The sequence below is a fragment of the Oncorhynchus nerka genome, linkage group LG22 (assembly GCF_034236695.1).
Source record: "Oncorhynchus nerka isolate Pitt River linkage group LG22, Oner_Uvic_2.0, whole genome shotgun sequence".
Taxonomy (NCBI): domain Eukaryota; kingdom Metazoa; phylum Chordata; class Actinopteri; order Salmoniformes; family Salmonidae; genus Oncorhynchus; species Oncorhynchus nerka.
In genome coordinates, this window is record NC_088417.1 from 47,846,496 (window position 1) to 47,861,775 (window position 15,280).

The following is a 15,280-nucleotide window of genomic DNA, read 5'->3' on the forward strand; positions in this document are numbered from 1 at the left end:
TGGACTGGTTCACCAGAATGCTTATCTGGAAAAGTACCCTCTGTGTATTCAAAAACAACCCCCATTATCAGACAGAGGAAAAGCGTCACAGCTTAGGTTGATTGTTTATGTAACATGCATGTTCACCCCACTTGGCTGCCCACCACACACACACACACACACAGTGTCCCAATGGCCTCTGCAGCGTGTGCCTTTCTGGTGGGAGGGAGGGCTGTTTTGCAGTCACAGCGAGGAGGACATATTATTCCCTGTGAAGACCTCCAGTGGATGGCTGTGCCTGTCACTTTCTTTAGTTTCAGAGGGTGACTAGACTCCCGCCCAGTGGGCAGCGGCAGTGCCGGGATGCCTTTGTCCAGGCGCTGTCCAGCACAGCGCAAAGATCACCTGACAGTCTCATGTTGTTGTGTGAATTTAGTTCAGCGCTATTCTTAGCCACGCAGTGGATGAGAGGGCAAGGAGAGGGCCGGGGGAAAGACTGGCAGATGCACAATGATGCCCAGGTACCTAGTAATATTTCAAACGGCTTGCTGCTTGTGTGCATGATTATTGCCAGGTGTTTGTGATAGTGTTCAGGATTTGACCGTGTTGGATTTGAATGTGGTTTGAATACCTAACTCAAGGTTACTTTCGGCTTCACAGAGAAAGCTGCAGCTGTGTGTCGCGGTGCTTGAATCTACTTGTTTTTACGTGGCGCAAGGCTATATATTTTCACTATAATTGTGGTGACAATGTGCTGCTGTGTCATGTAATGTGGTGATTAGTGCTCTGACAGCTTGCAGTTGCTTCTCGATTTGGAACCAGTGTGGATGCAGTGTTTACCGCCTTTCAAAGGCTGTCCGTCTTCTGTAATTTTTAGGGAGTTTACTTTGGCACTGCAGGGCTCCGACTCACACAATGCTTCTTTGTAGATTGTATGCTCTGATTGATACAGCTGAGCTATAAGCAAATTGTTGTTGTTATTACAAATGCCCTAGTCTAAATGGTACATTTGAAGCATTCATAGACTGAGGGATAGAGAAACACATTAAGAGGTGGATACTGCAAGGAAATTAATGTTTATAGGCCTTTTTTTGTAGCCTATTTTATACGCTCAGTCTGAATTGAGGTCAGCACTGTGCTGCTGTATGTAACAGTCTTGTGTGCTGCTGCTTTTATGAATGGCTCATAATAGCCAACTGTCACAGGGTCTGTTTCCTTGTTTCTCCCTGCTCCCTTTCTGTCCCTGGTTGATGGACACAAAGTTCTTAAAACTGCTCCACTTTCTCTCGTCTGCTGACTTCTGTTCTGATAAGATGGAGAGCTGCGTTGTCTGTTATCCTCTGCTGAAATGATTTGCCAAGCTCATATTATGTTTTTGTACTCCCTTCTGTTTGTTAGGCTGAATGAATCCTATTACTAGCTTTAGCTAGGCCTAGTCTATATGTAAATGTATCATGCTAAGGAGTAATGCTATGGTCCTTAAAACATATTGATGGGCTCTAGGCCTGCGCTACTGTCATTTGATCCTATCATTTAGTCCAATTATAGGACACTTCCGTTCACCTACTAACAAATTGACACTTCTCAACTACACGATAACTCACGAAAGAGAGGACTGACTTTTGCCCCAATGAGAAAAGTGAATGCCTCATGCATAACTCGGAGCCAACATCATTGATGACTTGGTTGTCTGAGGGGAATTGGATGTTTCTGAACAGAATATATAGGCTAGCTATGGAGAGCCTGGGGTGTAACAGGCTGTTTGCATCCCAAATGACATCCTAATCCCTATATAGTGCACTACTTTTGTGGAACAAGTAGTGCCCTATGTAGCGAATAGGGTGCCGTTTGGGACAAAGGCGCATGAACTTTGACTAGTCTGCTCTTTCCTACGCTCTACAATGGGTAGGGGAGTATTCTTGGCCTGCCATGGAATGCTGATTCCCGCCAGGGTAGGCCTTGCTTTCAAAATTGACAACTTTTGCACTCCTGAATGAGTCCAAGGATTATTACTTTATAGGATTCGTATACCATCACCTCATTCGCTTTCAAGGTTTATTTTCTTGAATGTTGTTTTTCGTTTAGCCGACCTCCTCGATTAGTGCTGTCATTGAGTGAAGGTCTGATGGGCACATAAAGGGAATATTGTTCTCGGACTTAGATGTTATCAGGGTCCTCACAATAATTTCTATCATTGAAATAGATTCCTTATGTTAGGCCGATGTGATACGAGCTAGGCTTGGGCAGTATCCAGTGTCATACTTTCCTACCGACCGTGTACCATACTGGGATATTCGGTAATATTGGCGCTGAACACAAGGGGCACTGTTTTCAACCCCACCGAGGCTCTAATCCGAAGGTTATCAATGCTAACAAGTACATGTAAAATCCCGGAGAGAATGCTAACTAAATTCAAACAAAGGCATTGCAAACATTGTATAGTTTCTGACATAAACTATACAAGTAACTAAAAAATACTACTCAAAGTTTGCTGCACATACAAAACAAATATTAAACCGTATTAAACATTAAACAGTTAGTCCAGGAGGGGATTCTCTGCTGTTACCAAGCAAATCTTGATTTTGGAAGTACTGTAGCTAACCACTTAGCTAGATAGCTAACTAGCTACTAAATTAGCAAACCAAATGCACAACTGCTGAGTATTTGGCATATTTTAGACCATTAACTTAATAGTAATAAGATACCTGGCTGGCAAACATTTAGTTGTGAATTCCATACTGTAACTAGATCATCTGGCGCGTGCAGCACAACAGTGGGTGACAAACAAGGCTCCTGTCTTTTGTCGTCGTGTGCTTGTAAACAAACACCACGTGAGGATTTACCTGGGGACTGCAGGTAAGCCTTCTAATAAAAAATTGTGACAGGTGAAATGAAGAACACAGTCTTCTTTATCTTCTGAGGTACTGCACAAGTTGACTGCAAGTATTTACTTAACAAGTATCTGTAAATGTTCAAATGTATTAAACTTCAAAGAAATAGTTTCAATGGTATTGACTGTGTTGAAAAAACATCCGGTGGCTTTTTCCCAAATCCCCCGGTATAGTGTGTGTACACGCAGTAGTACATTTAATAGGAATGGCAGATTTTCAAGTTTTCATTACAATCGGAAATTTTGGGGCGCCGATTTGCCGATCTTTATTTTTTTATACATTTATTTAACTAGGCAAGTCAGTTAAGAACACATTCTTATTTTCAATGACTGCCTAGGAACAGTGGGTTAACTACCTTGTTCAGGGGCAGAAAGACAGATTTTCACCTTGTCAGCTCGGGGGATCCAATCTGGCAAACTTAGTTATCTAGTCCAACGCAATAACGACCTGCCTCTCTCTCGTTGCACTCCACAAGGAGACTGCCTGTTAACGCGAATGCAGTAAGCCAAGGTAAGTTACTAGCTAGCATTAACTTATCTTATCAATCATAATCACTAGTTAACTACACATGGTTGATATTACTAGTTATTATCTAGCGTGTCCTGCATTGCATATAATCTGACTGAGCATACAAGTATCTGACTGAGCTGTGGTAGGCAGAAGCAGGCACGTAAACATTCATTCAAACAGCACTTTCGTGAGTTTTGCCAGCAGCTCTTCGATGTGCGTCAAGCATTGCGCTGTTTATGACTTCAAGCCTATCAACTCCCGAAGATGAGGTTGGTGTAACCGAAGTGAAATGGCTAGCTAGTTAGCGCGCGCCAATAGTGTTTCAAACGTCACTCGCTCTGTGTCTGTGGTTGTTTCCCTTGCTCTGCATGGGTAACGCTGCTTCGAGGGTGGCTGTTGTCGTTGTGTTGCTGGTTCGAGCCCAGGGAGGAGAGAGGAGAGGGACTGAAGCTATACTGTTACACTGGCAATACTAAAGTGCCTATAAGAACATCCAATAGTCAAAGGTTAATGAAATACAAATGGTATAGAGGGAAATAGTCCTATAATAACTACAACCTAAATCTTAAAACTGTATTATATTAAGTTAAAGTAAATGTTCATTCAGTATTGTTGTAATTGTCATTATTACAAATAAATCAAATTAAAAACCGGCCGATTTAATCGGTATCTGCTTTTTTGGTCCTCCAATAATTGGTATCGGCGTTGAAAAATCATAATCGGTCGACATCTAATATACAGTGTACCACCCAAGCCCCTAATAAATTATCAAACGACTTGAGATGAGCAATGGATAATTTGATTAAAAGTTCCTTTAGATTAGAGGCTTAAGAAGACCTAGGAGTGTAGGTTATAATGTGACTGACACCAGTGTTTTGGTAAACAGCGCGTCACACAACACACATGTACTTAGCCCAGACCAGTACACATCCCAGGTCCTGATGGACCACAGTAATGCAGAGAACATAAATACCAGTGGGCTGTGACTTGGGGTATTGACAGGGAGCTAGGACAGCTAAGCCCCCTCACCCCTCCTCAAAACAGTGGCATTTAAGAGGACCCCTCACAGACTCTCCAATAAACAGCTAGAAATAGGCCTATCCACTCCGTTTCCCATCCCTCAGATTTGAGAAAAATCCTCCTCTGTCTCGTCGTTCTGTCCATCACATTTTTTTTTTACGGCCCTCCAAACCAAGCAGGCCCTGTGGTGGAGGCTGGGAGGTGGCCATAGCTGTCTGCTCCCCATCAGGCAGGCGGCAGAATGAGGGGAGGAATGACAGCAATGGCACGACAGGCAGGCCCACCGACCGAAAGGGCTGACCGCTTCAGAGTTCTTATTAACCAACTGTCAGTCTATCACTGTGAACCTGTTTTTTTTACTTTTTATTATAACTTATCCTTTTATTTGATGGTGTTTACCTGGGCCATTATGGACCTCTGCTTGGTTCTGGTATTCTGACTGGGTGAAAACAGGTCTGACTGGGGAATGTCTGTCTTTACACACTGCTGATATTTTGGGAGTCAGTTTGATAGTTTTATTAACAGGTCTACATTCATTGCTAGTAGTGCCAGCATGGTCAAATGCTTCATGCTTGTCCCTCTCTCACTCTCGCTCTCTCTCTCTCTAGCTGGTCATCCCCACAGCTGGACCCTAGCCAGATCAGATTGATAGTGTACCAAGACTGTGAGCGACGGGGGAGAAATGTCCTCTTCGACTCCAGTGCCAAAAAGAGGAGTGCAGAGGAAGCCCCTGCCTCGGTGAGTGACACTTTGGTGAGGGCTATGGGGTGTTGTGTGTCTGTCTTGTCTGGGGAAGGTGTTTTATGAGGCTGTACACCATAGCGTGGGGGAAATGGGTAGTGCTGTCTAAAGCTCCTGTGGCTGTATTAGAGAGGGCTTGACCGGTTTGAACTGGACCTCTTATCTCCAATAATAATAGCATCAGCTGACACCCGCCACCGATGTGTAAACATTCCTCCAGACTCACATGACCACAGTCTCTGACTCTCTCTCACACATCTTCAGCCCTTTTGGCATTGCACTGTCATGGGTTGCTGCAATGTACTTTGGTGTTGACAACACCCCAACCGCTTGACCTGTATCACCCTTGTGTCCAAATAGAACATGTGTATTTACTTTAACAACCTATTGTAAATGTTTGCATCAAAAAGCAATATGAGTTTATTGAATAAGGGCCACAATTAGCTAGGCCTGTCTATGCAACAAGTGTTGGTACTATGTTAGTCATTGCCTTTCAATGCATTCTGCAGCATGATTAAGGTTTAGTTCGCTCCTGTGTGACCCCTGTCATATGATGGTTTTTTGCCTGAGGATATTGTTTCTCCCTAGAGAGGTGGAGAGCAAGTTAGAGTGAGCGAGTTAGCTTGAGAGGTGGAGAGCTAGAGAGGGAGGGAGAGAGGGGGGGGGCAATGAGGTTGTACAAGCTACAAAGAGGGTGAGCAGTGAGTGAGCCGAGAGGGGGAGGGAGTGGGTGCTGCAGAGAGGGAGGGGGAGGGAGGGAGAGCAAGAGTGCGGTTGCAGCTCCAGCTCACGAGTTCCTGAGGAAGTCATATGACAGGCACTCGCATGTACCAAGCCTTTGTGTACTCTATCAGGGCGTGGCGAGACATTTGTTTGATGTGAGCCATTACTAAAGCAAAGCAACACACGCAGTCCAGTATAATAGGGTGCCATTCTCTGCAGACAAATTAAGTCACATCACATGGGGGGGATAAGATTTGTTTTAATCTGTATGGATTTAAGACTAACAGAAATAACTTTAAATGCTCTGACATCAATCTCATTTTGTGAGATACAGAAAGGCTCTATGTTGGTTGTGTTTGCGTAGAAATACGAGATAAAGCTTTGATAAAGGCTTGATTTAAACGTCACTAACACTATTTGGTTTCTTAGGAAATTCCTCAATGCACTGTATTTGTTATTATCATTATTTAAGCAATGTATGTCTATAAAACATCAATCATTCAAACATGAACAGAAGAACATTTTTGTCGCTCTACACGCATATCTTTTGAGGGAAAGTTTGTACGGCTAAACTATTGAATTCCATCCAGGTATGTGTAATTATACTGTCAGACAATTCCTATAAATGTGCCCTCTGTGCAAAAGATATCCAGCGTTAATGTTTAAAGATCAGTCAGAAACTCATCAAACCTAGGACAGAGGCAATATGCTTCTTATTTATGTGATAGGCCATGACAAATACTATTGTTTTTTTTTGGGGGGGGGGGGGTGTATGTGTTAAACTCCAAGGACCAGGGCCTTATTCTACAATACTACTACATACATTACCAAAAGTATGTGGACACCTGCTCAAACATCTCATTCCAAAATCATGGCCATTAATATGGAGTTGGTCCCAACCTTTGCTGCTATAACAGCCTCCACTCTTCTGGGAAGGCTTTCCACTAGATGTTGGAACATTGCTGCGGGGACTTGCTTCCATTCAGCCACGAGCATTAGTGAGGTCAGGCACTGATGTTGGGCGATTAGGTCTGGCTCGCAGTTGGCGTTCTAATTCATCCCAAATGTGTTTGATGGGTTTGACGTCAGGTCTCTGTGCAGGCCAGTCATGTTCTTCCACAATGATATCGACAAACCATTTCATTATGGCCCTCGCTTTGTGCAAATTGTCATTGTCATGCTGAAGCAGGAAAATGCTTTCCTTAAACTGTTGCCTAAAAGTTGGAAGCACAGAATCATCTGGAATGTCATTGTGTGCTATAGCGTTAAGATTTCCCTTCACTTGAACTAAGGGGTCGGAACCATGAAAAACAGCCCAGACCATTATTCCTCCACCAGACTTTACAGTTGACATTGGGGAAGGTAGTGTTCCCCTGGCCTCTGCCAACCCAGATTCGTCCATCGGAACTACCAGATGGTGATGCGTGATTCATCACTCCAGAGAACGCGTTTTCACTGCTCCAGACTCCAATGGCGGCGAACTTTACACCACTCCAGCCGACGCTTGGCATTGCGCATGGTGATCTTAGGCTTTTGTTCGGCTGCACGGCCATGAAACCCCATTTCATGATGCTCCCGCCGAACAGTTATTGTGCTGACGTTGCTTCCAGAGGCAATTTCGAACTCGGTAGTGAGCGTTGCAATCGTGGACATGATGATTTTTACACGCTTCAGCACTCGGCGGTCATGTTCTGTGAGCTTGTGTGGCCTGCCATGTTGCGGCTGAGCCGTTGTTCCTAGACGTTTCCGTCAGCAACAGGTGTGGCTGAAATAGCCGAATCCACTAATTTGAAGAGGTGTCCACATAATGTTGTGTGTGTGTGTGTGTGTCTATATATATATATGATTTGTTTGGTCCTCCCCCTGCAGAAGATATGCAGTAGTGAGGCCCAGATGAAGGTGTTTGGGAAGTGCTGCCAGCTGAGGCCTACAGGGGGCAGCTCCAGCTCTCTAGACAGCTCCTCCTCCTGCGCCTCTGAGCCCCGGGAACCCAGGGAACAGGGCCTGCGCTTCCAGGTGAGAACATACTGTTGGATAGAGGCGCACTTGGCTCAAGGCCTGTTTTGGCATGCGAAACACCATTGGAAAGGAGATTTAACTCTAGTACATCTCTATGGGTAAGAATGGTCCCTCTGACACCTCACACGCTGTTCGGATAGATGGGCCACAGCTCCTCAAAGCATACCACTGAGAGCTATTTCATGATCAAAAGACACTGGCTTGAACCCTAATAGTTTGACACTTGCCTGGGGCAAGTAAACTGAACAGTCACTCATGGACAGGTGTTTTTTACATACATACATGCATGCATACATACATACATACATTTATGCAGTTGAAGTCGGAAGTTTTACATACACTTAGGTTGGAGTCATTAAAACTCATTTTTCAACAACTCCACAAATTTCTTGTTAACAAACTATATTTTTGGGCAAGTCGGTTAGGACATCTACTTTTTGCATGACACAAGTCATTTTTCCAACAATTGTTTACAGACAGATTATTTCACTTCTAATTCACTGTATCACAATTCCAGTGGGTCAGAAGTTTACATACACTAAGTTGACTGTGCCTTTAAACAGCTTGGAAAATTCCAGAAAATGATGTTATGGATTTAGAAGCTTCTGATAGGCTAATTGACATAATTTGTGTCAATTGGAGGTGTACCTGTGGATGTATTTCAAGGCCCTTCAAACTCGATGCCTTTTTGCTTGACATCATGAGAAAATCAAAAGAAATCAGCCAAGACCTCAGACTAGACCTCCACCAGTCTGGTTCATCCTTGGGAGCAATTTCCAAATGACTGAAGGTACCACGTTCATCTGTACAAACAATAGTACGCAAGTATAAACACCATGGCACCACGCAGCCGTCATACCGCTCAGGAAGGAGACACATTCTGTCTCCTAGAGATGAAGTACTTTGGTGCCAAAAGTGCAAATCAATCCCAGAACAACAGCAAAGGCCCTTGTGAGATGCTGGAGGAAACAGGTACAAAAGTATCTATATCCACAGTAAAACGAGTCCTATATCGACATAACCTGAAAGGCCGCTCATCAAGGAAGAAGCCACTGCTCCGAAACCGCCATAAAAATCCAGACTACGGTTTGCAACTGGACATGGGGACAAAGAAGATACTTTTTGGAGAAATGTCCTCTGGTCTGAGGAAACAATAATAGAACTGTTTGGCCATAATAATGACCATTGTTATGTTTGGAGGAAAAGGAGGGAGGCTTGTAAGTCGAAGAACACTAGGATTAAATATCAGGAATTATGAAACTGGGTTTTACATGTATTTGGCTAAGGTATATGTAAACTTCAACTCTGTGTGTGTGATTGCGAAAAAAGAAAAAAAACTACAACGACTTCCAGTAGCCTACAACTGATATTTCTGGTTTCTCCCCATTTGAGTGAAAGACAGACCATTTATGGCAGTCAGGCAAGTTGAGCCTGCTCTGAGAACTGTTTTACGAATAATTTCTTATTTGTCCCCTATGTGTTGGTGAAAGGCAGGCAATATATGGTTCTCTGCATGAAAAGCTCATTTACATTTGAGGGCAAGTGATCAAAGTGTTTGGGCAACCAAAAAAATAAATGCCTTTCAGACTTTAATGTCAATCCAATGTATTATGGTTGTCTTGATGGTAGAAAACCATGCAGTTTACTCACCCTCTCCTCTCCTGTCTCTCAGGGGTCACGGTGCTCCTCTGACGCCAACATGTTGGGGGAGATGATGTTTGGCTCTGTGGCCATGAGCTACAAGGGCTCCACACTCAAAATCCATCAGATACGGTGAGATTCAGGGGAGGGGGGGGGGGGGGGTGTATTGTGTCCCACCGCACTTTGAACTGGAGATCTAAGAAATGTACACAGCAGCTGTCTTGATGTGATGTCATTATTGAATAGTGTAATAATAGTGAAGTCATCATAACTATGAAATAACACATATGGAATCATGTAGTAACCAAAGAAGTGTTAAACAAATCACAATATATTTGAGATTCGTCAAAGTAGCCACCCCTTGCCTTGATGACAGCTTTGCACACTCTCGGCATGTCTTCAATATTATTCTACAATGTAGAAAATAGTGAAAATAAAGGAAAACCATTGAATGAGTCCAAACTTTTGACTGGTACAGTACATCACACATTAGGAGCACCAAGTCATCATGAATCACCCCCCCCTCCATCTTTCTCGCCCCTTCTCCCTTGTCTGCCCACAGGTCGCCCCATCAGCTGATGCTGAGTAAAGTGTTTACAGCCCGAACAGGGAGCAGTGTCTATGGCAGCCTGAACACGTAAGCCCTACTACCACCTGCCCTCATGTCTCTCATTCTCTCTCTCTCGTCTCTCCTGTCTTTCGCTCTCTTGTCTCTTTCCTGTCTTTCTCTTCCTTCTCCTCTTTCTATACTTGCTCCATCTATCTCGATCTCTTCTACTGATGCCCTTTGAACCTGTGCCATTGTCTGTGTGCTCCTGGCAGACTGCAAGACAGCCTGGAGTTCATCGGTCAGGACCCCAACGCTCTGAGGCCGGATCAGAACACTGTGGCTAACGGTCTCCTGGGGAACATAGGTAACCACAACCACAGTACAACTGACTGGTCTGGCACCTACAATGTCTCACACATGAATGGCTGTATACTGTTCATATCGACACCTATGGGTTTTATTTTATTTTGGTTGTACTGAAGCACTGTTTTGTTTATCTATCATGTCTTTGTTTATCGTTTTATCCATGCATAGACACAGTTAACTTCCAAAATAAAGGAAACGCCAACATAAAGTGTCTTAATAGGGCATTGGGCTACCACAAGCCGCACAGCTTCACAGCGCCTTGGCATAGATTCTACAAGTGTCTGGAACTCCATTGGAGGGATGCGACACCATTCTTTCACAAGAAGTTCCATCATTTGGTGTTTTGTTGATGGCGATGGAAAACACAGTCTCAGGCACCACTCCAGAACCTCCCATACCTGTTAAATTGGGTTGCGATCTGGTGACTTGAGACACAGACACACCCTTGAAAACCCCTATGCTCCTTTGAGACCCCTCTTTCAAAGTCACTGAGAACTCCTCTTTTAGCCATGGTGGCCAAAATGAATGGCATTTTTATACATTACATTACCCTAAGACTGATTTGAATGTTAATTGCTTAATTAACTCAGGAACCACAATTGTGTGGAAGCACCTGCTTTCAATATACTTTGTATCCTTCATTTCCTCGTGTTTCCTTTATTTGGGATGTGATCTGTGTTGCAAATCTTTATCAGACACTGGCTCTCTTTTTACGTGTGTTACATGTAAATTGACTTTATCTGAATTGATGTTTATTCTCCAGTCAAACGGTTTGTTCCCTTTCCTCGAATGTCCATTTCAGGACCGTTTTTTAAAACGGGCTGAATTGAATTTGACTTCTCCACTGGAGCCTGTGCCTCTAGAGATTTATGATGCAAACACAGATCTTTTGGCAAATTCATCTCTTGTTTTCTCTCTGTCATCCCCACAGAAAATACACTCTCCTCAACAATTTCGGGAATGTTTTCTAAAAAGTATTTCACTGAGGTTGTATTTTCTGTGCGGGATCTTGGTCCACCTGACCGACTACTCTCCGTGCCAACTAAACATATCCGACGGACGTTGCGGTTCCGTTGTGGTCACATTGTGGGCCCGGACTGCTCCAGGTTGTCCGTCTCTCCGCCGGGGTTAGAGTGCCTACATGGTAGTCGGCCTCCTGCTTCTTTACTAATAGTGGTTCATGTCCGGTTTTGTTTTGTCTCTTCTCTCTGTCCGTTTTGTGCTGCGCAGGTTTATCTCAGCTCTGCAGCCCGCGGCGGGCCTTCTCTGAGCAGGGCCCTCTCCGTCTCATCAAGAGTGCCTCTTTCTTTTCAGGTTTGCGATGTGCTTGTGTGCAGTTGCATGCATGTGTACGCACGCTGCATGTGTCAGCAAGTGTATTGCGGGGCATGGTCAATATCTGCTTAATGGTTGTTGTACCCCTCACTTTCTTCACTCCCTCTGAACCATAACCTCTCCAACCCCTCCCCGCCTCCTTTTCCTCCCTCCCTCTCCAAACCGCCGAAACCTCTCCCCTTGTTTTAATGGAGTGGTGGCAGGGGTGGTGATTTACGTATAAATAGCCTCCATGTGACCCTCTGTAAGCCACTGCTAGGTGGCACGGCATGTTGCTCCCTAGCTATGCTATAGTGGAATGTTCATAAGGTGCAGGCCAGGGTGGGCAGGGGGCAACGGCGCGTTGCAGCCAAGCTTGTGTTGATTTTTACCGTAAATCATATCAACAGCACCACACCAAACAATGCCTTGGCCACCACATTTTTCTGCACTCGTAAACTATGGCGTGAACTTTCCCCTTGTCATTTAGCCCATTGTGTTCACGCCAAGTTAGACCTCTGCGAACGTACATGTTGTGTATCTCCGATGCTACTGCTGCTGCACCTGCTTCAACAGAGTGGGGTTAGAGTGAAGACAACAAGCCACAGTACCCTAGTAGAGGGCCCTGTAGGAAGTTTCTTGCACTGTGGCGGCATGTAATTGGTGGACTTGGTCATTGGGAAATGAAGGTTGCCCCTTGCTTTGAGAGCGGTGGTGGGTAAAGCACTGGCACCCCTCCCGGCTTGCGCTCCTCAGTGGGCCGAGTCGACCTGGTCTGTTTCTCAGTCTTTCCCCTTCTCTCTATCCCCCTTTCTCTTTCTCTCGTTCTCTCCTGCAGGCCACAGTAACCCCATGGATATGCCGGGCAGAAACCTGTACGACGAGAGAGACAGTGGAATCGCCAGATCAGGTAATGCCTATTAACTAAATCCAGGATTAGCCTTGCTAGACACCCTGCACTGATCCTAAGCCTTATATGTCTCTCTCTCTCTCTGAGATGCTGCGCCTCGGTTACTGGGTTTTAGTACTAGATTCATCTCACTGGTGTGTCCTCTCTCGCTGAACCATCTCTAAACAAGAGTGCTATAACAACTAATGGGGTTTAGATGAAGCCACATTCCTCTGGATCACGACTGTAGACCAGTCAGCTCCACACAGCGTTTCTTTCTCTTCAAGGTCAAACTGGATTGATAGTGTCACCACGGCTGCATCCCAAATGGCACCCTGTGCCCTACACAGTGCATTACGTTTGACCAGGGCCTTTCTAATGGAGGCATGGCGCAGATGTTAACGGCCACCCTTTTTTCCATTCATTGACCCCCACTGCCACCATGTAGCCATCCTTCATGGGGGTGTGGAGGAGAGAGAGAGATGCTGGAAAATCTTTTGCAGTGGAAACTGACCCCCAGCCCTGGCATTGCCAGCATGAGAGGAATCTCACTTTCTGTCAACCACCCGCGTCACAGGCAGATGCTTAAATATAGCACCTCTGAAAACCTGGTACTAGTAAATGAGGTTCTAATTTGGTCCCCTCCACCGCGTACACACACACACACACACAAAAAGCTCCCCTTCTCCTACACCCATACACCTCCCTAGTCCTCAATCACAAACATTTGGCATGCCTCCATTGATCTATGCCTACGTGGTGCCTGGTATTGGGTCAGCTTTCCTTGTGACTGTGAGGTGATATTGAATGTCCCAGCCATGCTGTAATAATCAGGGAGGGCTGTGGGAAGCTGAACGAATGCAGTGCAGACGTCTGCTATGTGAGTTTCCCCTGTTCTGTTGTGTATGAGTAACCTTCCTGACTGACTCACTCTCCCTCTTTTCTCTCTGTTACCCTCCCCCTCTCTTCTATTCTCTCCTTTTGTTCTCTCTCCTTTCTCATTCCTCAACTCCTCTCTTTTGCTCTCTACACTTCTATGGCTCTCTGTTACTCCCATTTTCCCCTCTGTCATTCCTCTTCTCTTACTCCCTCTATCCATGCCTCCCTCCCTCCACAGCATCTCTGAGCAGTCTCTTGATCACTCCGTTCCCCTCCCCGGGCTCCTCCCTCACCAGCAGCCAGGCCAGTAGCTACCAGAGACGCTGGCTCCGCAGCCAGACCACCAGTCTGGAAAACGGGGTCTTCCCAAGATGGTGAGACAGCAGCTCAACACAGACACACATTCCCCTTCTGGTGTGTCCCCCCACCCCCCCGTCAGGGCCTCTCGAACGCCCGTGTGAAGTGGAGCCCCTGTAGGCCTTCCTCAAATTCCAGCAGGCATCGCTACTGTATATACAAATGACTGGACTGGAGGATCATAAAACTGTGTAATACACCGATCAATTACAGGACACCAAACCGCATTGTCACTGGTATTGGCTTAATAGTACATGACCAGTTGCAAATGACATTTAGTTATTTCAGCGCATTGTTTATTCTGGGGGTTGTCCCTGTTGAAGAGTATCAACTACTCTTGGTGTTCTATCTATCCTGATTAGTGAGTTCTATTGCTCTCCCCCTTTTCCAGGTTGAGATCTTATGTCATCTGTAAGGCATAATTGAACTCTCTCCTTTTGCCTGTTAAGAATACTGACGTTCACTTCATAGTCACGATGTCTCTTGTGTCCCCCGTAGAATTTCTGTGTGTTTTTTCTTCCCTACCCCAGGTCTGTGGAGGAGAGCTTTAACATGTCGGACGAGAGCGGCGGTCCTAGCTTGGGCGTGGCGAGAAAGAAGAAGATAGCCATCGGCGTCATCTTCCTCCTCTCCCAGGACGAGGAGGAGAACATCAAGTTCCAGGACTTCTTCTTCTCCCACTTCCCCCTCTTCGAGAGCCACATGAACAAACTCAAAAGTGCCATTGAACAGGTGAGGAGCTGGTCCCATAGATATTGTTGTCGGTGTGTGGAGAAGTCTCCCTGGCGTATTTGACAGTGATGGTAGATATACAAAATGATATGTTGTGAACGGAGAGGGGGAGGCATTTCAATCCAATACAACACATTACTGAGTACCACTATTGATGTAGTGGTGGCTACATCATGTTATGGGTATGCTTGTAATCGTTAAGGACTGGAGAGATTTTCACAGGCAAAATCCAAGAGGAAAGCCGGGTTCAGTCTGCTTTCCAACAGACACTGGGAGATTAATTCGCATTTCAACAGGGCAATAACCTAAAACACAAGGCCAAATCTATACTGGAATTGCTTTACCAAGAAGACAGTGAATTTTCCTGAGTGGCCGAGTTACTGTTTTGATTTAAATCTGCTTGAAAATCTATGGCAAAACCTAGTTATCTAGCAATGATCAACAGCAAAAATCATTTTTGAAAGAATAATGGGCAAATGTTTCACAATCCAGGTGTGGAAAGCTCTTTGAGACTTACCCAGAAAGACTCACAGCTGTTATCGCTGCCAAAAGTGATTCTAACATGTATGAATTCTTAACTAATCAAGATATATTAGTGTTTTATTTAACATAAATGTTTTACAAATGTTCAAATTGTTCTTCTACTTTGACATTAAAGAGTTTTTTTGT

General features: G+C 44.9%; 1 protein-coding gene across 1 annotated transcript in view; it reads left to right on the forward strand.

Moving 5' to 3' along the window:
• fnip1 (folliculin interacting protein 1) overlaps positions 1–15,280 on the forward strand; it is a 31,955-nt gene that overhangs the window by 8,080 nt on the left and 8,595 nt on the right. Inside the window, 9 exon segments of the mRNA XM_029627097.2 lie at positions 5,009–5,138; positions 7,734–7,880; positions 9,556–9,656; positions 10,087–10,161; positions 10,347–10,438; positions 11,671–11,754; positions 12,593–12,664; positions 13,761–13,896; positions 14,410–14,611. Of these exon segments, the coding sequence (XP_029482957.2) occupies positions 5,009–5,138; positions 7,734–7,880; positions 9,556–9,656; positions 10,087–10,161; positions 10,347–10,438; positions 11,671–11,754; positions 12,593–12,664; positions 13,761–13,896; positions 14,410–14,611 (1,039 nt within the window).